This window comes from Quercus lobata, chromosome 2 (assembly GCF_001633185.2).
Source record: "Quercus lobata isolate SW786 chromosome 2, ValleyOak3.0 Primary Assembly, whole genome shotgun sequence".
Classification (NCBI taxonomy): Eukaryota; Viridiplantae; Streptophyta; class Magnoliopsida; order Fagales; family Fagaceae; genus Quercus; species Quercus lobata.
Window position 1 is genome coordinate 65,168,902 of NC_044905.1, and position 25,922 is coordinate 65,194,823.

The following is a 25,922-nucleotide window of genomic DNA, read 5'->3' on the forward strand; positions in this document are numbered from 1 at the left end:
CTAGGAAGAAACATCAATATGGAGAATGTATTATGTATCATATTTTGTTTCCTTGGCCTCAAAGGCCTCAATACTAGGGAAACAGTGGAGGGCAATGTCAAAGAAAAAAAAATGGAGAATTTCACCAACCAAAACTAAATAATGTATAAATTTTGCACTCCGAGAGTTTCACTTACTAACCTAAATAAACATTATCCCTCCATATATAGATAATCATTGTCTATTTTATCTTTTAAATGTACAAACATGCATCAGCAAATAACTTTATCTTCTACTTTCTTCCCTTTAATCTATTTTTTCAGTTCTACTTCTCTGTGATTGATCCAAATATTAGATCAAATCAGATTTGCAAACATCCCTATAAGCTTATCAAACCCTAAATCCTATTCTTCAAACTTCCCATTACCAACCCTATCTGAACCTGCTATTTTCAACATCAAACCTTAACCCTAATTCCCCAAAATAGAAGTAGGAGTTGAAGAATTCAGATGTTGTCCTACATCACACCCATATACTTTTTCTTGGCATTGAAAAGCAAATAAAAAAGCTGCTACAATAATAACCAGCCCCAATTTTATTAACATAGATAGATAGGTAAGTCTGCTATGCAGCACAGGGTTCAGTGTAAATGTACCTGAAGCATCTCCTCTCTCTTCCTCAAAGCTCGACGCCTCATTTCATCCCGAGTTGCATGCCGCAACCTACACACCTTCTCCTCCAAGAACCCATCCCCCTTTCCCTCTTTATTAGATAGTGTGTCTAGCAAGTTTTCAGCCCTTGCCCCAATTTCATTTTCTCCAGAGACTCCTTCCAAAGCATGAAGCAGGGGTAAGATTCCACCCTCATCAATACACCTTTGGGTGGCCAAATGCCCCATTGACAAGCCTGTCAGCATAGACAATATAAGCGGTACAGAAGGCAGTTTTAAACCTATTGCCCATTCTGCACTGGATTTAAAGCCAGCCTGCCCTGAAACCGCAAAACTATTGCTCAGATGTCTAATTGCAACACTGGTTATACCCTTCTCTAGGATAATGTCCTTTAGTCTCTCTCCACAGGAACTTGTCTTAAGTGACTCTGAAACTCTAACAAAATTTTCCAGGGAAAATCTCTGCTTGGCAGCTTGCTGAGCAAGGTTCTCGTCTTTAGGATTGTCTTGGTGTTGTTTCTCCAACTGGTCAAATTCACCCCAGTCTTGCAAGTAAGGGCTAAAATGCTGGATCAGTGCTTCCATTGCAGCAGGTTCACCATATGTCAAGTAAGGCAAAATTCGTGCGACCATCTCAGTGTTCCTTTGCTGTTTGTTTGATTTTTTAAGGCCCAAAGGATGTGATAGTCGTTCCAAGAACATGAGAACTATTTTCTTGGCCTGCTCATCTGTGCCAGTTTCTTCACTGGTGACAGTAAGAGCACTTTGTGAAATGCTAATGTTTTCGCTTTCATTTGCTTCCATAGTCAGACTTTCCACAATCAGAAGAATGCCTTCGGCTGGCTCCATGGCATCCACAAAGAAGGCCCGCCTTGATGCTTCAAGAAGTATGCCTAAAGCTCCTAGTCTCAACAAGGCACGCCTGTTCTCTCTGATTTTGCAACAGTGCATGAGGAGATTAAGAACTGCAACCAACTGCTCTTGATTGGACTTGAAATCATCTCGCAAACGCTGAACATTCAAAACAAAAGTCGGATGGATTAATAAATAATAATAATCAGAAATAGCCTTCCCTTGCATAACAAAGCAAAGCCTTTATAAGCAACTGAAATGGGAAAAAAAAAATTCCGAAGTATATATGCCATTTCTTTAAGTGACAATTCAATCAGGTCAAATGGCATGGCATGGCAATTAAAATCATATAAGAGAATGACTAGAAGCACAAAATAAACATTCAGGGTACAGAAATAACTGAGGAAATTTATATAACCAATAAAAGATATGCTATAATCATTTAGATAAATATATGCATTTATACCACGGCATGAGTGCATAACCTCAAAATGGAAAATTCCTTATATCTTGGAAACCTGGCTTCTTTGGTTTAATTTCTATTTTAAAAGAGAAACAGAGATATGGAAGGCATTTTTTGTTTTGATTTTTTGAAATCGCAACTCAAAATGGCTTTTTGTTACAACAAAATGGTGTTTCCTGATACAGTTTTCTGCTTTTTAGGAAAAACAAAGCCAGGCTTTTTTGTGTTTAATTTTTATTTTATATAAGAAAATGAGATATGGAAGGTGATTTTTGTTTTTAGTTTTTTTTAAAACCATAACTCGAAATGGCTTTGATTACACCAAAATTGTGTTTCCTGAAACTGTTTTCTGTTTTTCAGTTCAGGAAAAACAAAACAATTGAAAAACAATTAAGTTTTCTTCCTCTTCTTGGAAACTAGTTTTTAAAACTATTCTCTGAGACACAATGAAACAGGCCATTGTTTCTATTATAAATAGAAAATAGACATATGGATTCAGATAAATATAATTCATAAACCCAAAGTCACCCAATTACAATTGCAAACTTTCAGAAAATACTCCAAAAATGCATCACCAATCCAAAGGGCACTAGAAACCATTAGTAAACTTAAAGAATAAAACAAATGTTGCTATGCCACTAGAACAAATGTTACATATTATTCCAAAATTGACATGAAATGGAATGTTCATAAAAACGTAATGTGATCGATTTTCTTGAAATCTTTTGCAATTTCTATTTCTTCTGCCAAAAATTCCATGGTGTGCCCGAAGAAAAATGAACCTGGTAATATAATTTTGAATGATTGCTAAAAGAAAATTCTTCATCAGTAAGAGGGAAATAGATCGATCATTTAAAGAAGTAGCCTACACACCTGGATCATGCCCAAAATAATTTCAAGTCCACCATATTCACGTACTGCACCTGCTATGGCAAATTCAACCTCAGGATCTTGCGACTCCTCCCTATCTTCCTCCAATTCTTTAATCATAGGCTCAGTTGCTTCGCCATCTAATCCCTGCCAATAATACCACCACGAAATGTTGCATTCCCCTCACAAGAAACAACAACAACAAAAGAAACAACCACCTAATTTTTATGCACACCTTCAACAATAATGGACACAAACACTTCAACTTTACCGTCCTCATACACAATACTTCACTAATAAACTGAGCTCAAATGGACGGCGTGAATAGAAAATTCACCATATGGATCTCAAGACAGATTCCATGAATAGACACCATATGCAACCAAACAGTACATAGAAAAAAGGTATAAAGCAATTTCTTCTGTTCTTTTGGAACCACAATTGTTATTAAACAAAACTATTTACTGAGAAAAAAATTATAAATTTAAAAGAAATAGTATCAACAAACCTGAAGACGGTAAGTCACAGTCATAGGTGGACAATCTCTGGCTGAAGTAGCAGCAGTTGTAGATAACAAGGTAGAATTAGCCAAAGTGCTTGAAGATTGATTTGATTTCCTCCATACTTGCTCATAAACTTGAGCAATGCTCAAATCAAGAGAGATGATATTGCCAGCAACTAGCAACTCCATGCCATAATCATCTTCAAGAAGACCCAAGAGATCCAACTGATGGCAAATTTTATTCTTAACATCACGCATCAATGGACCAATCTCTGCACTGGAATAAGGATTTTTAGTCATTGATCCCCTGATGAATTCTTCCTGCGTGTGTGCCTTGTTAAGAACCAAAAGATATACAGGCTCTGGTTTCGATGGGCAGATCAGATTGCAGAGCTGCTCTAAGATAAACTGCACAAACAGGTGAATACAATTTATTAAAGGAAATTGCATCTCAACATACTTAGATTAAAATAAAATAGAAGTACAAAAACTAAAGTTGTAAATCTATACAATTATACATCACTCATCCACTAAGTAATTTATCTGTATCAAGACAGAATACAAGCAGAAAATTAAGTTCAAAAATAGATCCAAAACAGGCATAACTTTAATGATTTTGACATCTTTGGTAACTGATCAAAGACGATAAAGAAAATTATAAGCAGAAAAAGAGGATCATAAACAGAGTAGATTATGTCATCCATACCAGAGAATTTCTTCCCTTTCGCTCCTCTCCATGAATTTGCAAACCACAGATACAGGCCCGGATAAACTGCCGTCTATTTTCACTGCTTTCAAGCAGAAGACTATCTAAAAGATCTTTTAAGAGCCGGTTGCAATCACTAATCAACTTTGTCTTTTGCACTATCAAGCCACGGATGACAATAAGTGCTTCAAGGATTTCAGAGAGCAGATTATCTTGCATGAATCTGGCACAAGATCAAATTGTATTAGATGTGCAAAAGTAAACAAGTTTATCCAAAAAAAAAAGTATGGAAGACATATTAGCAAAATCCATATAATACCTGGATCTGATATTGGGAACCTCTAAAAATTTTCCAAGGAGCTCTATCAGCTTGTGAAGGATAAATCCCTGTGAAATGTCAATATGCAGGCTCCTTTCCAGAGACTCTATATTGGCCACTTCTTGGGTAATTAATTTACATATTGTACGTAGACATCCCCGCACAGTCAAAAACAGACGAGCATCTTCCAACTCTATCATCTTGAAAAGCAACTCAAAATACTCTGCAGCACTTTCACCAGCAGATAGTGTTGCCGGTAATAGAGACACTAGCAAGTTCAACAACCGAAATCGCCTTGATGCGCTTTGGGCACAGAGCAAACTTATCAGCATGCACATTTCAGACCTTATCGATTGAGAGCAAGCACTCAAAACAAGTTCTGTAACCCATGACCCGAGTTCAAATGCTGATAAGTCACCCTTTGCTGTCTTACAAGCACGCCGCTTCCACCTTAATGCATATTTAAGAGCTAGGAAATCATGTCTTTGGGGACGAGACCTTTGGCTGGCACCCTTGACTGCTTGAGACACCTTGTACTGCCTTCTAACAAAATCGAGATAAGATGCTCCCTTCTCCCACTCAGAATAGCTCAGTAATTGAATATCTTGAGTCTTCTGGGAAGCATCCCAGTTCCTTTCCAATGACTCTGGCTGAGACTTGTTCCCACTGAAAACACCACTCAAAGATCCTGAAACATTAGAGTTACTTTCATCCTTAGTCTGTGAAACAGGAGCAGATTTTGCAACACCTTGATCTTTGTCTGCTGTGTCAGGTTTTGGAGGAGTACACGCCTGAGATATAATCCTCAGACAAGGAAGAATAACATGCTCAGAGATGGCAGGATGCTTGGCACCCAATTTAATGGAAGAAAATAACAGTTGAAAAACAACACGTAACCTTGATTCCCAGAATTCATCAGCCAGAGAACACACTTCCGAAAGCAATAACAGCTCTTCACGGGTAGCCAGAGCAATATCCATGGAACGATGATGTTCAAGGCAGTACATGACTTTCTTCTGCATCAGACTGTTCAACTCAGTCACTGCACTAACATCACCCTCAGAGAAAGCACAAAGTACTGCCCTAGCTTGGACACGGGCAGTCTTAGGACCTTGATGAATGTTATTTTCAAATAACTCAGATAAGATGCCAGATGAAACAAGTTGTTTCTTAGAATTTGGATGCTTTGATAGCACCTGCAATAATTCAAGGCACTGGGTCACAAAAGTAGTTGCACAGCCATAGCAATTATTTGGAGACCTGGATACCACAAATCTTGAAGCAGCAACTCCATTATCAGAATGTTTCTGGTGCAAATAACTCATCAATACCCGGCGTAACCCTTGCAGCGTCTGAACACTTTTACTAACAGAATCAAAAGCTGCTTTGCACTTCTCACCATACAGGACACCAAGAAGAGCAATTTTACGGTTTATCTTACATGAAGGCCCAGGCAAAGAGACCATCATTTGCTGCACAGAGTCCTTCTGTTGTGAGTCCATCTCATTCTCACCAATACTTGATACAATCTTGAGTAGGGGCTTCTTAAAACCCAAGAGTTGCTGATATCTCCTATGAGCATTTTCTGATTCAGATTCTATAGCTGCTAAATTTCTCTTCATATCTTCATCATTCTCCATATTATCAAATGTGAAACTGGGCTTTGCCATGAAATTGAACTCAAACCTTCCATATTTGCTGTAACCACACTCATTGCAAAGAAAAGAATCCAGATTCTCATAATTGATGTTTCGGCATTGCCTGCATTGATATGCATTCTCATGGCAATTGCTACATATCCCATGCTTATCAGTGACTGGTCGACTGCAACGTGGGCATTGCAATGGTTCAAGGGATAAGGCCTGTAGATTTTCATAGAAAGAATCCAGCTCAATCATGAAGTTACAAGCAGTGATTGGAATGGGGAACTCTACTTTTAGCTCAGTCTGATTGAAAGCAAGATGACAACTCTTTGCACGCTTCCATAGTGCCCAATTATTTTTCAATTCTGACAAGTCAGCCACAGGCCTATTATTGTAGTAGAGGTTTAAAACTTTTACTGATTTAGATTTGCGTGCATCATGAACATTCATAGTCACAGTCTGGATTGTGTAACTCCCTGTGCATTTCACAATGATTCGGTTGTCAGTAAACTTTGTTTCAGATTTCAGACTTTCTAGCTTCATCCTGCTATATGGTACCTCAGGTGAACTGCAGGCAACACAAGGTTCACTCTCAAGATAGTATCCATCAAATTCCACTAAACCACTTAAAGTGTTGTATATGCGGGAATTTGGATGATTAGCTAATAGCTCATTTTGAGAATGAAGTGTTTCAAAGATGCATCTAATAACATCAGGGGTCAAGCACCGATCCACAAGTTCAGTACTTTGTTGCTTTGAGCTAATATCAGGGACTTTTCCCAGCAACCATGTGACAAGTTCTGTGTACTCAACGATATTCTGACCAAACATTGGCAGGAATTTGAATTTCTGTAGGAGAGTTGTTAACAAGGTTTCCTTGAATGACTGCTTTCCATGATGCCAAACACCAAAAAGAACACACTTGGCCTCTGCACGCACAGAGCTCGAATTCCATTCCAGTAGAAAACTATCAATAAATTGTCTCAAGGCATCACTACCCTTGTCAGTGAAGATATCAATCGCTGCCTCCATATCTAAATAGGACTTCTCTGAACCAGATTCAATTCCATCTTCACCTTTCTTTTTCTTCTTTGAATCCAAAGATTGAGTGCCTGATTTGTTTGAACCTATTCCCGAGTCTGCTTCAGTTTTCTGTAAAGAGTGGCCAATATCCTTTCCTGTATAGAAGGCCAAATTTAGAAGTTTAAGAGTCTGAACAACAGACTCCTCCCCGAAATAAAATATTCCATTCATCAGGAAGGATAAAACATCTCCATGCCTCAAACAGTATTTCTGCCAGTTCCGAGGCCGTGCACCAGCTACTTCAGCCATAGTAGATAGGCACTTCACAATCTTAACACTTCTCTCATAAGAGACAGGTTTTTGAAAACCACCAGATTTATTTATGTGTTTGAAAAGTTTCTTAACTTCACTGGAGAATTGCCAAGAGTCTCTAACACTGTAATAGGTAGTTTTGCTTCCACATAGATGCAGGAAAAGCCTCCTTGCGTATCTTCTTACAAACGTTGTATGGGGATTGTTAATGTAACTGCAGAGAACATCCTGATATCCATCCAGCTTCAAATCCTTACTGTATGAAGTCTTGTAAACCTTTTCTCTCTCACCACTCTTGTCTTGTTTTTCAGGGCGAACCAAAGTGTATACAAGTCGGAAAGCATTCTCTAACAATAGTCTGTGGTAGTCCATAAAGATATCTGTCCGATGGGCTTTAGCATATGAATCCGAAAAGAATGGAGAAAAATTACCTGCAGGTAGATCTCTTCGTACTGTTAGTAAAGACCCACAGCCAGAACCAGGGCCCAAACCATGTGCACCATCATGATTAACAGGAGGAGACTTAAATACATGCACAAGCTGCTGCAGTATATCCATTAAATAACTGATAAAACCTTGTTGTCTAAGAGAATCGCAGGCTCGAAGCAGCTGGGAAATGAAATCATCTTTGTCCTGATCATCCAAAGACTGAGTAGCAGCTGAAGTGGAGGGCGGAATCTGGATAACACTCTTGTCATTTGTTTCTACAGTTCCAGCTGATTTTTGAGTGGAATTATCACTTCCGGGCTGGTGCCAGTTCCGAAGCATCAACGTGAAGAACATGAAGATGAGGATTTCCACTTCCCCAAAAGAAGAGCGGGTTTTGGCATTAAAAGGTTTGTTGAGATTAATCTCATCCAAAAACCATTTAATTAATTTCTCTAGATCCAAGCTTTTTGGCTTTGAACTGTCTATAAAAGGTCCACCCACAGCAGATGATAGTCTGTAGAAGAGTTGCATTACAGGGATTGCCCGAACCCCAGAGGTTGTCTCCATCCATCCTTTCAACTGTTCAAGAAGCTCAGAAAGAAGCAAAGAATTTACAGCCCGTTTCGAAGCAGAAATTGAAACTGGGTCAGTCACTGAAGTAGAAAACTCTCCAGATTCACTGGGCTCCAACACATGGATTGATGGAGCAGAATTCTGCATGCTGGCATCTGCAGTGGCTGGCAGCAAGCTTGTATCACTTGCATCATCTGGTGTGAAGTGAAATTCATTGCCATCTCCTCCAATTGATTCAATTTCAATTGGAATTGCTGTCATAGGATGATCTCTAGAATGTGGTGGGGGAAGCCGGTCTGCATCTAATACTTCATAACATGCCTCACATAAATCAAAATCAGGACAAATAGTACAATGCCATCTTCGCCTAAGTATAGGAACAGTGGAGCAGCCATCACAACAGTATTGAACAGATGAAGTGATGGAATCTTCCTCAATCATGACTTGGGTATTTACACCAGTTGTGTCAGAAGGCACAGGAGCAGACACAGTATTTTCCACCACATCATCTGTAGCTAACATGGTTTGCTTTGGAAATGGAACCTGGAGCAACCTTGAAGATATAGCTAGGCTGAAAAAACAAAGCAAGTATAAATAAGGATCTGACAAACAAAACTCCATTCAGATTCCAAATAAAGCAGAAAAAAAAATATAAGTACCTGCTGGAAGTCTGAACTGCGTCATTGGGGGAAAACAGAAGTTGCTTGAGTAAAACAACAGCAGGTGCCACAGAGCATCCTGTATCCTTCCCATGTAAAGTGAGGCATTCAGCATAACAATAAATGAGTTCCACGGAAGATATAACAATATTGTTCATAGTTTGTGTGTCAGGCTGCTCTAATTCCAAAATTCCCCATAGGACTTGCATAAGCCCATCCACCACTTCAGAACCTATATCAGAGGAATGGCAGCTTATATTAATACAGAACAAATCAATAATCAAACATCTCTCTACACTTTCATGGCAAAATGCTGCTGATTGATCAATTAGACATAATGGAAGTGATAGCCACGGCAAAACTCTGGAATGTAAACAACAAATCAAACTGAATAAACATATCTTATTAATTTCATAGGAGAAGAGTAGAATAGGGCCTTATAGGTGAAAGCCCTAATAAGCTCAACCCCGAAGGAGTACTTTTAGGGCTCGTTTGGATTGAAAGGGGGGGGGGAGTGGAGGGGAGTAGAGTAGAGATGAATGAAAATAGGCTAATTTTGAGCCAATTCCACTCTACTCTACTCCCCCTCCTTCCCCCTCAATCCAAACGGACCATTAAATCTTAACTCCCTGGATGGTTGGATGATAGTTTATAAGTCCCAAAACTTTCCTAAGAGTCAAGAGTATTCCTTCTGGGATGGACTTGGAGCTTACACTTTTAGGGTTGTCATCTACTAAGCTTAAAAGACTTTCATCTACTCTTCTCCTTCAAAATTAATTAACAAAAGAATAAACATAATTGTCTAAACCAATGCTCCAAAATCCTTCAAGTAAATGTGTAACACCAAGAAACAACATTAACATTCCTAGGGTTGCCGCATTTAACTTTTTCACAATATAACATTCAATGAGGAGGTAGAAACAAACAAGAAGATGAAATGAGCAGTGAAGATCCAAAAACCCAATGTTAAATAGAGTCATTGCACCATGAAATGATATAAATACCTTTAGCATGGCACACTTGATATATATTGTTGGCCTACTTCCTAACATAAACATTTAGGACTTATATGGTTCACAATATCCACGTCATAGAATTTGAAAAACTGGCATCATTATCATTGCTCTTTGCACCATAGAGCACAACAAAGCAATAAACAAACTAATTGAATTTTTATTAACACAGAAAATAAATGGTGCTTTCAATTTTAGTGCCTAGGGATTCCAATTTTTGCTCACCCCCTACCTACCCCATGGTAATGAATGTGATTGGTGACACATCAACAACATAATAAATGAATTTCTTCCTTCCCTTTTTTTGTTTGCTGTTGTGTTTAGAAGTTGAAGTTGACACATCACTTTGTAAGGCTTATGTAGTAAAATTTGCAATATCCCTCGCATCACTCCTCATTAGGCAATGTAGGAACAGGTCATAGAATTAAAACACAAGACAAATTCAGGGCAGGGATGGTTTTAGTCTCCCCATCCCACCCTGGGTATATTTAAAATTTTGTATACATATAAATATAGTATAGTAAAACTAATCTATTTTAAGTAATAAAACCCAAGGGTTTCATCTTTGTTCATTAACCCCCCCCCCCCACCCCCTCCCCTCTCCCTCTAACTTTTCACCTTATGAGAATGTGCCCGCCCTTCCACAGTCACCATAAATCTCCCATCTTTCCTTCCTTGGCTCCTCTATGTCTCTCTAGTTTGCGCCCCAATCATCCCCATCGCTCATTGCATTGACCACCATCATTGCTGAGATCGTCCTCATTCTTTTTGTCGTCTTGATTCTTTATTGTTTTAGGTTCAGTGGACTCATTTGTTGTTTGGTTTAGTATTTTTCAATGAGCATTATGTCAATTGGTGTGATGTAGCGGTGTACAATAGTTTTCTTGCCTTGGGGGTGGCAACAGAGTGGTATGTTGATGCAAATTTGAACATTGGTGTTGTCAATAGTAGTTTTGAAGCGTTTGGTGACTTGGGTATAATGGAGCATGGTAGATTTGGGTGGTGGTGTTAGCAATGAGCGGTGGATTATGGTGGTGGTGATTGGTGTTTGCATGTTCAAGCAGGGTAAACTGTGGTGGGGGGAAATTTTGAAAGGACCCCCCAAGGCACCACATTGTCAAACAAACCGTAGATGGAATGGGGATTTTTTTTTTTTTTTTGATAGACAACAAAAAATTATATTAATAAAAAAATAGCCAACTCAAGTACATAGGGGATGTACTATATGGGTAAAAATCAAGAACCAAAATTACAATGATCAAGCAAAACAAGAAGGGCAAAAAACAAGAAAAATGCGACAAAGCTATACTCCAATCAAGGAGAGTATGTAAGAAAAAAGACTTAATCTCTAGCAATGACCGTTCGCATCCCTCAAAGGATCTAGCATTCCTTTCGCTAAGTAGAATGGAGATGGGGAATAGAGCCCACATATATATATATATATATCCACCTAAAAAATTACAAAACAAAACTGAAAGAGAGAACAAAATAAAAACTGATTCACATGTTATATTAAAAACCAATCAATCCAACCATCTAATAACTTAATGACGCAAGCAATGAGAAGCCAATTTCAATTTTAATTTATTTAAGGCGTCAAGGACAAATTTGTAATTTTTTGGTTTCTAGGAATGGGCTGTACTAATAGTCCATTGGGTCTTATTTTTGTTTTATTATTAAGTCGTCTATTTATATGGACTAATGCTTTCTATTCAAGAAAAAAATAATTTCTCCAAATCAGAAATAATGAAGTTTTGCTTGAGATTTGTGTGACACAACCTTCTCTGAAGTGTGAGCCAAGGAATCATTGGTGTGATGACTAAAAGTTTATTACTTTTCTTTTTGTCCTCAAATTTCCAGCAACTTGAAACCTAGTAAAAACTCATTGTTCTGTCACCTTTTAAACCTAAATCCCAAACTTTAAAACCCTAAACCACTGATCCATCAAATAGACCCAAATACCCCATGAAGAGTCAAAACACCGTTCACTGGTTACTATTCATAGCCTAGAACAGCAACCCAGACTTTGGAGTTTCCCCTTATTTTCATCCCCAAAACCTGCTTTTCCTTTTTATCATCTGAACCCTATATTCCTTACTATTTTCCAGCATTTTCCCCACCAAACCCTAACCCTAATTCCTTAAAGAAAAACCTGTCCAAGCACTGTCAGACCTGATCCAGGAATTCTATTTCTGATTTTGTTCCCCTTGTCCTATGTCACTATGACAATTATAAGATGAACTACATGTAAACCACAATCTTCACCAGTTCACCTTTATAAGGTCTGCAATCCATTAACTTCAATGCACAGCATGCCCAGCCTCAATTTCCATATTAAATTTAGGTAATATTTATCATAGCCATAATCAGGAACATAAAGGAATACTTTTTTTTTGGGATAGGTAAGAAAAAATATATTGAAGACACTACAATATGCTGGAGAAGCACAGAAGAATACATAAGGAACGCTTTCGACGAAATTTAATATTATTGCCAATTAGGGGATGTGAAAATACCATTCATCTCCAGAAAAGTAGCCAAATTAGACCGACGCTGCAACGCAATCTTAGAGACTGCACGCATCTGGGCTGTAAACTCTTCAATAATCCACCTTCCTGCAGTACTACCAGTGCCAAGCCTTGAAGAAAGTGCAGAGGTTGATTTGACCACCCCAAGGAGACGCATGGTATCCTTAACCTAAGTAAGAAGCTTCAGTTAGTAAGTGCACAATGCTCACTTGCATATAAATAAGAGAAAATTAACAAGCACACCCAAAAAACAGGGGATAATAGTTAACAAATACACAACAAAATTAGGCATATACTTGGTAGTATATCTCTTTTTTGGGGAATACAGCCTGCAAGATACGGCAAGCAGCAGCCTGCAACAAGGGTTCCCGGTCACTTTCAAATATGGTTTCTAGTAACTTCTTGCACTTGAGGTTGCTCAGCTCCTGTTTTACTTCCTCAACTCTTGAGCATTCTTGTGACTTACACAATGAATAAAATCTAGATAGAAGCTTAAGACCATCTGCTATGACCTGCTCCTGAACAGGAGCAGACTGCATTGAACGGCGCTTTTTCCCTGATACTGCAAGCGAGGCATTAGAACCAAGCACACGAGCTTCCATATCCAAAACTGCATCCATTTTCTCTTTCCAACCAAATTCATCTTTAGCTCGACCATAAACGTCAAGTGAGTCTATTCTAGGCAGTGCAGACCCGCCGAAGGTTGGTCCAACAGAAATTGTAAATTCCTCATCAGCAAGGAGTGATTCAGCAACTGTAAATGGTATATCATACCAAGAACGCATGCCCTCATCTAATTTAACAACCCTCTGGAAGATAGTAATATCAGATGGTATATGGTTTGCTGAAGCATAACCCACATGCACACGAAAACCAACCATGACTATATCAGGGTTTGAATTGAAGACGGTTATCTGTGAAAACAAGAATATACAATCAGAGAAGTTTACAAGAGCAGAGAAAATGCAAATAAATCAAACAGAAAAAGATATGACCGAGTGACCACTATAATAAACTGCACGCAAAAGACAAACCATCCTGTCTACCCTCAATATGCTCAGTATCATAACGATTATGATTAACTCATTATCCAAACATATGAAGCATTAATATGGCCACATTACAATATGGACAGGGATATGTCAAATGTTGAAAATCAAAGATAGGATGTGACAAGGATACATTAATCAATCAACATATAACAAATATTTTCAAATGCATTTTTTTTTTTTAGTTTAACAGATGTTAACAAACATCAAAAGGGGAAAAATTTTGTATAAGACAATAAAACTAGATTAACTTATTATTATTTTTTTTTAAATACTTGACCATGATCTTCTGGATGGTAATGTATCCAATAAAACAAATCAAGAGGCAATTTGAATGAAAAGAACACCCTGGGAAGTTAATTGGGCAACCTGCTTGACAGTCTCAGATTCAAGGCTGACAAATATTTTCAATTTGTTGCCAGGTATGTAAATCTATTTTGTGAACAACTATACTGTCTTCCCCCAAAAAGGACACTCACTGGACATAAAAGAAGATGCAAATCTTGCTCTGAAAATTATGTCAGCTTCAGGGAAGATCAAGATTAATCAGGCTAAGACCACCCTGTACCATGCACATGATCCCACCCCTAAAAATTGTACAACTACTTATTTTTTATAAATAGTAATCCTCCACAAAGATTCTGATGATATCACAGGTTTCCCCCAGGTTCTTCAATTATCGTTGACCTCTTACCTGAAGTTGAAGCAGCACCTGATACAGCCATGGAAGAAAGGTAAGTTGCTACCTTTAGAGTGATATTCAGTTTTGGCAGCTCAAGAGCTTTTCCTGTCATTGGCCATCATGTGATGTCCGGTTGAAGCATACATATGCTTTTGAAGCCTATAATATTAGTTTCTAAAGCTTAAACAGTTTTTAAATTTGTCACTAGATTTCTCTTAACTATGTTCTGTCTAGATTATTCTAGAGTTTCTTAGTATCATTCTAGAATTTCTTAGTACTGGGAATCTTTTAATGCATTTCTTAGGCCTATAATTTAGTAGTCAAATTTTGATCCTTGGTCCTATTAGGTTAAGCAAAAGTCAACACTATACAAATAGCCTTCACCATATTTGAAAATTTATAAGTTGATTAATGGAATATTGTATGATTTGATTTATGTAACAAAAGTTTCCAGAGTGTTCTCCTTCTGTCTCCTTCAGCACACATAATTGTTCATGTCGTTGTTTACATGATCATTGAACATCAGCAAAATCTTTTATAACCCCAAAGTAGATCACTTCTCTTATAACCTTTAAAACCTTTCTCTATAAGATATTTTATTCAAAGAAAGGAGAGCTCGAAATGGAAAGCTTCCTTAAAAAATTACAAACAGAGAGAGAGACTAATGGCAGAACCATAGACCGTAAAGACTCAATACCTCAAAGCCTGCAGCACTAGCTTGAACATCAACAAAATCTTTTATCACCCGAAAGTAGATCACTTTTCTTATACCCTTTAAACCCTTTTTCTATAAATAAGATATTTTATTCAAAGAAAGGAGAGCTTGAAATGGAAATCTTTCTTAAACAATTACAAACAGAGAGAGAGAAACTAATGACAGAACCATAGATGGAAAGAGGGGAGAGACACAACACAATAGTTAGACCGTAAAGAAACAATACCTTAAAGCCTGTAGGATTAGGGCTTTCTAGAAAACCATCCTCAGATAACAACCTCTCCTTAGCAGACTCAGAGTCACCATTTCTGATGGCCTCACCGCCCAGTTTCACATCTGGTGTAATCAACACTGTTTTCTCAAAAAAATCAAGTGGGAATTCAGGATTTACACCAGCATAAGCCTTATTGCTTAGGATACCAGAACCCAATTTTTTAACTTTCTCTGATGTCGCATTTGCACTGGCATCAACTCCAACAGGGACATGTGAGTATATTTGCAGGCTGCCATCATCATGTAGAACAAGACAGTGGATTTTGTCTTTGGATAAAGGTTTGTAGGCAGTTATCCCAACTATGGGTGAGGTTGAACCCACTGCATGCCGCAGGTTTTGAGCAATTAATTCATGAGCCCCAATGGACACAGCAAGTGCAGAATTTGATTTTAAACTAGAGAAGCAAACAAATAACCCACTTCCAGCCAGCAACTCCTTCCAACGATGAAGTCCAGCAGGCCGCTGCTTACCATCTTGCTCCTCATATACCAAAGATATCTCAATAAGAGATGTTGCATCAGAACTCAGCCGACCTATCAAGGTTGTGCCATCTTGATAAGATATGAAAAGTAATTTACATGATGAAGAAAAGTACAAAGAGGAGCCCTTGGCAAGAATTTCTTTGTCCTGAACATGTATAATTTCCTTCAATGGCGTGGCCCCAACATTACCTTCCACTGACAACTCTAGCCTGAATAAGCTGCCACATTCTGAAAGAACAATAAGAAACATCCTTCCCTGGGAAGCCAAATAAAGGGTTGCATCTACAATAATGTCATCTTGCAATGTGAAGTAGTGCATGGGACTGATGTTGTCCTGAGACAGATCGTATATTTTGACAAACCTGTTTGTAACCACCATTAACTGAACCTGAGAACCTGGAACCCAATCTACTCGCCTAATATATGCACCTTGCAGGGCTAGTTCAATGGCAAGACGATCAGTCACTTCACCACGAGGGTTCACAGTGAGGACCTGGCAATCTTCATAACCAGCTACAGCGAGATAGTTCTCTATGACTGAATTAAAAGCAAGATGGACAATCTCAAAGCGAACAACATTCTTTGAGAGGGGCTTAACATTTGTCTTGTCTGCTGTAACAGGTGCAATGGTGGCTTGTCCAATTAACTGCCCAACATCAAAGATAGCAACTTTGTCACCTTCTCCAACAGCAAGTCGGCCTCGAACACTGACACTGAGCAAGGTTTTGACAAGAGAACCACTCGCTAAATGTGACTTAAGTTCCTTGGCATTTGAATAATCTGCCTTTATTTTTAGGTCTAGTGACCCACTTTTATATGCCTTCTTCAATTGCAAGATATCAACACCATAAGAAAGCACCTTATCCTCGCCCAAAACAATTTTCTTATCTTTTGAAAGGCTGGAGTCTCTTTTACTAGTTATAGAAGGCAACAATGAAGAGCAAAGGCCAAGCACCCGGCCCTCAATATCAAGCTCCTCCAGTAGCAGTGGAATCCTATCTTGAAGTTCTCTTGGAATTGATAACCTGAGGGAGTTATCAATATCTGTATTAACATCCTCATCAAAATCTGAATCACTATCTGGCAGCTGATCTCCATCCTGGGTAAAGGGTAAGAAGGACTGAAAATTACTAGAACCACGCACAGGTGCAGCACTACTCCCAGTGAATTTGCGAGGCTTCAAACACTGACAGTTGCTACCCCTAACACCCCCAGCTCCACAATCACAAAAGAAGCGACTCGAGCGAGAATAAACAACACGGTGACCACGATGGCAAACTTTAGCACAAACAGAGCAGCAGCCTTTTGATACAGTCAGATCACATGTATAACAAAAATACCAATGCTGTTCCATGAAATTGCTGCCACTGGATGTAAATGTGCATACTTTAGAAGCAAGGGCCCTTTCACTGTTACTATCCTCATCCTCATCCTTGTCTATGCTAGCCACCTCACCATCAGAAGTTCCATCATCCTCATCTTCATCCACAGAAGTTGCATCACATTCAATAGATGTGGATCCCCCTTCTTGATTAGCTGAAAGAACCAATGTTTCGGAATTCTTACTTGATCCCACCAGCCTAGAAGTCACAGATCCCACCCCATGAGTATTGGTAGACAATGACTTTCCAGCAGATCTTTCTGGAGTATTCTTACCAGACCCACAATCACTCAAGATGGTTCCAAGAAAACTGAACAAAAACTTCAACCCTGGAAGCAAACGTTCATCACCAGCCACCTTCTCCATCAGCTTTATGGCCCGTTCCAAAAGCAATTTCATTGATGTCTCTCCTCTTGAAAGTTGAACAACAAGATGAAAATAGGACTTGGCTACATGAATATCAAATAGCAAAAATGCAGTATCAAGTGAAACCAGCACAGCTTCAAAAAAATGACTTTGCAGTTCACTAGATTGCAACTCAGAAGGTGAGGATACAAGGCACAAAATAAAATTCATAGTTGACTCTCTGAGAGAAACAGAACTTCCTTTTGCACTATTGACCGCACCTGAAGCTTCCACTATGCAACCTAAAAGCCTTTTCTCCAACCATTTGGTCAGGCGAACTGAATCCATGCCAAGGAACTTATTTTGTATCTTTTCTTTAAGACCAGGACACAACTCTCCTGATAATAGATCAACAAAGAAGGAAAGAACCTTCACATTTACTAATTCTGAGCAGCAATCATCCAGTGAATCAATCAAAACCAACAAATCACCATGCTGCAACCCATACTGATCCTTCACCTGCTCTGACACATCCTCCGCACCAACATAAAATTGGAAAATGGCAGACTTTGAAGGGTCTTTCTTAAGGCTATCAATTGTATCAATTGCCTTGGTAATTATCAATTCATGGATACTGCTATCACCTACTCCTCTGGCATTGATGTCCCTTAGAAAACCTTCCATGTGCTTTATTAGAAGTAAGTTGGAATAATCCAATACTTCCAAACCAACATTTAAGATGTGATAAATATCTTCACACATCCCATGAATGCTTCCAAAGATCCTATCAAACCTGACCGTCATTACTGTACCAAGAATTTGACCAAGTAGTTCAGTCTCCAGATGGATATTTTCTCTCGCATTTTTTATTCTGAGCAGCCCATCTAGAATGGAAATGATACCTCTTATGCTAAGAATGCAAGAAACAAGAATTCCACTAGCAGTTTGAGGACTAAAGGGTAAACCGTGCAACATAAATTCCCAATAGGCCCTGGATAAATTTCCGACAGCTCTCTTATCAATGGCAGCATCCAACTTCAATAAGATATCAAGAACAGGGTCCAGCTGGGAAGAAGTGGTGCAACTCTTTTCAAGGAGCTCATCTTGAAAACATTTGTCAAATCCAGAATGCTTGAGAAGCAATAGAGGTGAAAACATATTAGCATTGTTCTGATCATTATCAACAGTAGCTAGGAAAGCTTTCTGTTGAGCCTGCAAATATCTTTCCAACATAGAAGACAGCAGCCTGACCAGCATTTCAATTTGACCAGCTTCAACAATGGAGCAAATCAGGTCTTCAGAAAGAGTGATATACTCATTGTCCCTAGATGTGTTTTCTGTCCATGGACTTGCTCCAGGAATTTTATTCTTAATGCAATATCTCCAGATGCCAACATTAAGTATGGAAAGTATCAAAGACAACCATGATCCATTCCTAAAGAAATCCCAGCCTAGTTCTTCAATTCCCTCTGGTACGTGCATGGCATGCAAGTGCTGAATTAGGCCAACTACTACTCCAGGGAAACTAGTGCCACGGTCAAAGGCATCACTGCACCCCAAAAATGAGTGGGTGAAGCAGAAGAAATGTGCCATATCAGATAAGTCCAGAGCCTGGGAGCCAGTCCGAAATGGAAGCAGATTGTCGGATGCAGTACACACCGAAGGAAAATCCCAACAAAGTGCAAAAACATATCTTTCAATAATAAGCTCTTCAGGTGCTGCAGCTTTTTTACCTTTCCAAGACCCGAGAATCCATGAGAAAGTTGCAAAAATATCATTCCAACTCAAGCATAAGCCACCTTTGGCCTGATCATCTCGATATAGTGAAGTAGGAAGGGCTGAAATATCAATCAGTTGATTGATCAAGCTACTAATGACAGGCTCTTCAATCCATGCACCAACCAAACTATTTACTGCAACTGATGCCCAAGAGGATAAATAATCATTCATGTTATTAGGCAGATGTGAAACAGAATGGGGGGCTTCCCTCAACTTGGATCGCAAATCCAGGACCAATGATGGAGGACAAGTATGTGGATAAAATATCATATGACGAAGCACTAAAATCAACCTTGAAATTAGTAAAGCCCAGCATGAAAACTGTGTGCTGTTAAAACCCGAAGTTGGAACCTCAATTGCTCTGAGGGAAGAAAATATTAAGTTTGCCAGTGTTGCCTTTTCTCCTTCGGAAGATAAGTGGAATGCCATAAGAAGAATCTCAATATGAAAGACAGAGGGAAGGGTACCAATAAGCTCCTTGAGGCTAGGACATTTATAAGAAATAGCTTTTGCCTTCTCAAGAACAAAACACACAAATCCCCTGTATATTTGGGTTCTGAACTGGCTACCTGCCAAACCCACCCTACAGAGAAGAGTGCGAGCTAGCAAGGTTAGAGTCTGATCATTGTAAACAAAAATATCGTTTTCAACATTCAGAATTTTCTCAACAAGGTACTCTTCAAGGGAATCAGACAAAGCATGGTGAGTGAGAAGGTTGTGCAACAGCTCAAAGCAAAGTTCATGGATATTCCCATTTCTCCTCTCTTCACGTAAACTGCCACAGCTATCAGATGTCCTATCTTCAGAACAACAGCCCTGACAAATAAGTAAGGAAAGCAAAATATCAATATGGCTCCTACTGATTTGTTTGCGGCCATCCTCGTATATGGATGTATAACATTCCGGAGAGAAGATGCTCAATTCAAGAAAACTCAACATTTCTGTAGCAGCTTGAATTGGTGTGTTGCTATGGCTGGAGCTAGAATTGATAGCAACAGGTGGTTGATCATATCCATCTGTAGATCCTACAGAACGACCACTCTCAGAAAAAAGGTCACCAAAAAGGGCTTCATCCTCTTGGCAAACTGCATTTTCCAATTCAGAGTTGGAAATAGTTTTTGCACAACTGGAAGATGATCGCTCCACTTTTGGCCTTAATTTTACTGCTTCAGAATGAAGAAAAAAAATAAGATGCATTAGATTGTCCACCCACTGCTTTGATGAGGGGAATATCATTTTCAATAGTTCTTCCACTGTGTACCTCTTAAGTAAAGGAACCTTCTCAAAATGAACATAACAATAAGGGGAATCAATCAGATCAGCAGAACTGCCACTAAGCACTCTTTCAAACTCCTCCCAATTGAGAGGCTGATGTGTTTGCCTCTTGAGATCATAAATAAGTTTCAATATGTAAAGAACACTGCGAGGGAAGAAAGCTAGCGGAGGCTTCAGGTTAGCAGTGGACTTGTTGTATCTCCACACAGTAGAATCCAAATTGTCCAATATAGAAGCTACTATACATGCTTGAATATTCTGAAAAATGCTACTATTGCAGAAAACAACTTGAACAAGCTGAAGAAACTCTTCCAAAAGAAACAGAATCAGGCTCTCAAAACTACCATCAATAGCAGCATGGCTATTTACAAACTCAAATCCAGGTCTAAACAAAATTGGCAATACATCAGCAAAAGAAGCAACTGCCTGAACCAATTGGACATCATATTCAATGTAAGGAATGTCCTTTGAAAGACTTCCAAGTAACTTCAAAATCCTCAAACTGAATGAGAGTCTCTTGCTGAAATTTGTACCAGCTGTCTTCTCATCAAACACAGCTGGTATTGCAATCAATTCTTTGCAGAGCAATACCAGACGCCGAATGCATCCCACATGAGCAACAGCCCAATGCTGGGACAGAAAAATAAACTTGTTCAAATTTTGGTGCAAAGCATGTGCAATGAATCCAGATGTCTGCCTATCCGATTGTATGCACTCAGAAGCTAATGTCATATGAAGCCGATCCACTGGTTTCTCTTCCACAGAGCAACTGGTCCCTTTTCAGATAAACATATGAGAAGCATGTCAATATTACAATGTAAACAATGAGATAAAACAACTGCAAGAGATCATGGAGTACACAATATCAGAGATACCTTGAAGACTGCATTTAACATGATTATCCAAATCAATGCCACAACAATCAGCAACCGTTGGCAATAGGTCTACCAAGCTATTTATAGAGCAGGGCTGCAATGTCTCAGATACTTTATCCACTCCATCAACTAATGCTATCTCCAAAAGCTGTACCAATTTATTCTGAAAAAATCAAACAAAATTGAAGCCATCAGTAACAATAACTATCACCATTTAACTAATTCAAAAAAGATACACACACAAGTAACTGACTGAACAATCTAGCACTGAATAAATCTATTAAAAAAAAAAAAAGAGAAGATATTTAAAACTCCAAGAACTATTACCTCTCTCTCTCTCTCTCTCTCACACACACACACACACACACACAGTTGAAAGACCTCTAACCACACCAAAAGTTAGCCGGTGGTTCCTAAAACCATACAGATTCAGGAGAAAAGGAGGTAGTCAGGCTTCCATGGCTCAAATTATGTACTGATTAAGTGATGAATAAAACTGTACAATATTAGTGGTCTCCATTTTACAAGCAAAATGAGTTCAAAAATCCATTATGCATGCCCCTTCTCAAAATATTCCTAAAAGTTTTTCCACTAGACAAAAAAGTGGTTGATATTACACCATTAAATTATCAAGACAGCCCAATCGTTATTATTGAGAACCATTATGCAGTAGGTTTCAAACCACAACAGGAACTAGCATGGAAGACTTTCAATAATGACTTTTCACCAACAGAAGCCATAATATCTTCCATCACTTTTAGTACGTTCTAGAGAGAAAATCTGGATCTCACTTTTTCTTTTTCTTTTTTTGATAGTAATAAAAGTTTTATTGATAACAAAAATGCAACGTGATTACGATTGTAAACACACAGCAAAGAAAGAAAACAAACAAATCAGATAGTAGATGTAACAGAAATAAGGAAATCAGACAAGGAAATACAATGCGTGAGGCCCTAAATACGAGACCACTCAAACAAAGTCCTAGCTAGCAATGTCTTCAACAGTTCAATAGGTCTCTCAATGTCCTCAAAAGTTCGGTCATTGTGTTCCTTCCATACTAACCACATAAGACACGCCAGTACCATATTCCAAACATTTGAAGAATAATTCTCCAACCAATTCCTCCAAGCGAAAAGAAGAGAGGCAACTGTATACGGCATCACCCACTGAACCCCAAACACAAGGAAAACCTCACTCCACCAAGCACAAGCAAACTTACAATGGAGTAAAAGGTGATCCACAATTTCCTCATCACACCAACAAAGACAACACCAATTAACAAGAGGCAAATTCTTCTTGACAAGGTTATCTACGGTAAGAATCCCATCCCTAGCAGCAATCCATAAAAAGAAAGACACCCTTTTAGGTACCTTTATACACCAAATGCTCTACCAAGGGAAAGAAGCAAAAGGGGCTTTTAATAAAGAATTATAAAAGGAGCGGACATCAAAAATACCACTATGATTCAATTGCCAAATCACAACATCATCACCGTCCCCCCTTGGTATTCCGGCAAAAACATGCTCAAAAAAAGAGTAAAATCTCCCCGTTTCCCAGTCATTAAATTCACAATGGAAAAGTAAGTTCCAACTCGTACCTCCCCCATTTGGTGCATATAAAATCATATTAGAAATCAAACTTCTTGAACCATAGCACAGACAAACAGTTCCGGATATAACTCTTTCAAAGAAGTAGGACCACTCCCAGGGTCGTGCCAGAACTGAATGCGACTACCCTCTCCCGCTGCATACACCACATGACTAAAGAAACTATCTGCATCTTTCTAATACTCTTCCACAACCCACAGCCATGTGTCCCTCTGACAACTCTAGAGCACCAAGCTCCACTACCCTCCCCATATTTGGTGGCAATAACCTAACGCCATAAATGGGTAACTTCCTTCCCAAAGCACCATAGCCACTTCCCAAGCAAAGCTTGGTTAAAAAGCCCAATCTTCCGAATCCCCAAATCACCTGCCTCCACTAGCCAAACAACCTTATCCCAAGCAACAAGCGGATATTTAAAAACTTCATCAGATCTCCCCCAAAGGAAGTTCCTCTGAATCCTCTCTAATCGGTCTGCTACATGTTGTGGGATGGTAAACAAAGAAAGATAATAAGTTGGAAGGCTTGACAAAGTGCTCTTCAATAAAGTAAGCCTACCCCCTTTTGTGTGAGTAAGTGAGTACCTGTGTGTTAGGCTGCTGAAAATCTTGCTGTCATCCTTCATTCATTCTGATTTAACATTGCCTTGTAATTTATAGAACAACACAATGGCTAGAGCCACACTCAATATTAATTTTGCTATAAAAGCTGCCTGATTTGGAGGTTTTAGCCATTTTTTGTATCAAACATATGGATTCTTTTTATAAGTAATAATATTTACTAAAATGAGAATATTACTTCATGATCATGATGTTGAACACAAAGAATCTTAAAAATTACAAAGAATCATACAGATAATTGAAGTGAGGCTTGAAAATCAAAAATAGAATTACAATGTGTAAAGCCCCATGGGGGAGACCAATCAATCAAAGTTCGAATCAACAAGGATTTCAGCTGATCAAGAGATTTCACAATATACTCAAAAGTGAAGTTATTATGCTCCTCTGAACTATACACATCAAACATAATGGAGTAATATTCCAAACATCCGAAGAGTTCCTTCCAAACCAATTCCTCCACCCAAACAATAGATCTGCTATAGTTGGTGACAACACTCAGTGAGCCCTAAGATTCCAAACATCCGAAGAGTTCCTTCCAAACCAATTCCTCCACCCAAACAATAAATCTGCTATAGTTGGTGACAAAACTCAGTGAGCCCTAAACATCTTTAAAACTATGCTCCACAAGCCATATGCAACCTCACAATGGCACAATGAATGGTCCACCATTTCCCCACTACACCTACACATACAGCAGGGGTGACTAAAGAGAAACTCCTTTTGAGGAGGAGGAAATTCTGAATGTGGTTAAAGACGCTAACGGGGATACATCTCTGGTCTAGATGGGTTCCCTTTAGCTTTTTTCAAAAATTGCAGCGACAGTGTGAAGAAAAATTGATTTGGAACAGTGTTTTGGAAAAAATGGTGTGGCATTTAGCAGGATGGAAAACGTATGTAGGGAGGTAAAGTTACTCTTCTTAAGTGTAATCTTTCTAATTTGCCCACATATTTCATGTCTTTATTTCCTATTCCAGCAGATGTAGCCCTTTGTCTTGAGAAATTACAACAAGATATTCTGTGGAGGGAGTTGGGGGAAGAGTCCAAGCTTCACTTCTTTAGCTGGGATAAAATATGTTTGCCTTACCAAAATGGTGGGTTAGCTGTAAGAAAGCTCAGAATCTTTAATGAGGTTCTTTTGGGTAAATGGTTGTGGACGTTGGAGAGAGACTCGTTGTGGAGGCAAGTGGTGGATCTGAAGTATGGCTCTATGGGAGCTGGTTGGTGTGCAAAACCAGCCATTGGGACTTATGGGGTGAGCCTTTGGAAATTCATCCAGCAGGGGTGGATTAAATTTTCTCAATGCACTAAATTCGAGGTGGGTGATGATACTATAGTAAAGTTTTGGTTGGATGTGTGGCATGATGATTCCCCTCTAAAGAGTCTTTTCCGAAATTATATAGCATTACTCAGAATAAGGAAGCTCTTGTAGCGGATTATATGAAGTTAAGGAATGGTTCAATTTTTTAGGAATTAAATTTCATTCAGGCAATTCAGGATTGGGAACTGGAATCTCTTGCAGTTTTCTTGGATCTTTTCTATTCTAGCAAGTGACAGGTGGTGGAGTGGATAAGCTCTGCTGGAAGCCATCTCGTCAGAAGGATTTTGAGGTTCATTAGTACACTGCTTGTGTGCTTTGGTTCCCTGTATTGATTACTTTATTCAATGAAGTTATAATACTTATAAAAAAATAAAAAATACAAAAATGATTTTGAGGTTCGTTCTTATTATAATATGTTAGCTCCGTTTGGTGGTGTTCGATTCTCTTGGAAAATATTTGGAATCCAAAAGTCCCCTCTAAAGTGTCCCTCCTCTGGGTGGCTTCTTTGGGGAAAATTCTAACAACGGAGAATCTGAGAAAGAGTATTATTACCCTGGCTAGTTGGTGTTGCACGTATAAGAGGGATGAAGAAACAGTGGATCATCTGTTGTGGCATTGCTCCTTGGTTAGAGAATTGTGGGATTTGATTTTGCCCTGTTTGGCATTTATTGGGTGATGCCTAGGAGGTTTATTGATTTACTAGCTTTGTTGCAAGGCGGTTTTGGGCATCATTGATGTGTTGAAATTTGGAAGACTATTCCTCATTGTTTGATGTGGTGTATTTGGAGGGAAAGAAATACAAGGAGCTTGATGGGAGCGAGAGGACTATGATAGAGCTGAAAGCTTTCTTTATGAAGACACTTCTTGAGTGGATGTCAGCCTCAAGGATGTTTTCTTTCTCTGATTTAATTGAACTTCTTGATTTTTGTAATTTTGGAGCTTTACTGTGATGTTGTGTTAGTATACTCCCAGTGTACTTGCA

At 38.8% G+C, this 25,922-nt stretch overlaps 1 protein-coding gene across 1 annotated transcript in view; it reads right to left on the reverse strand.

The window, feature by feature from the left end:
- LOC115976238 (auxin transport protein BIG) overlaps positions 1-25,922 on the reverse strand; it is a 31,921-nt gene that overhangs the window by 1,952 nt on the left and 4,047 nt on the right. The window contains exons 3-12 of the mRNA XM_031097410.1: positions 21,399-21,561; positions 15,214-21,299; positions 12,838-13,455; positions 12,530-12,710; positions 9,001-9,232; positions 4,362-8,912; positions 4,043-4,265; positions 3,343-3,744; positions 2,838-2,981; positions 635-1,660 (exon numbers count right to left, since the gene is read on the reverse strand). Of these exons, the coding sequence (XP_030953270.1) occupies positions 635-1,660; positions 2,838-2,981; positions 3,343-3,744; positions 4,043-4,265; positions 4,362-8,912; positions 9,001-9,232; positions 12,530-12,710; positions 12,838-13,455; positions 15,214-21,299; positions 21,399-21,561 (13,626 nt within the window). The remainder of the gene's footprint in view (positions 1-634; positions 1,661-2,837; positions 2,982-3,342; positions 3,745-4,042; positions 4,266-4,361; positions 8,913-9,000; positions 9,233-12,529; positions 12,711-12,837; positions 13,456-15,213; positions 21,300-21,398; positions 21,562-25,922) is intronic.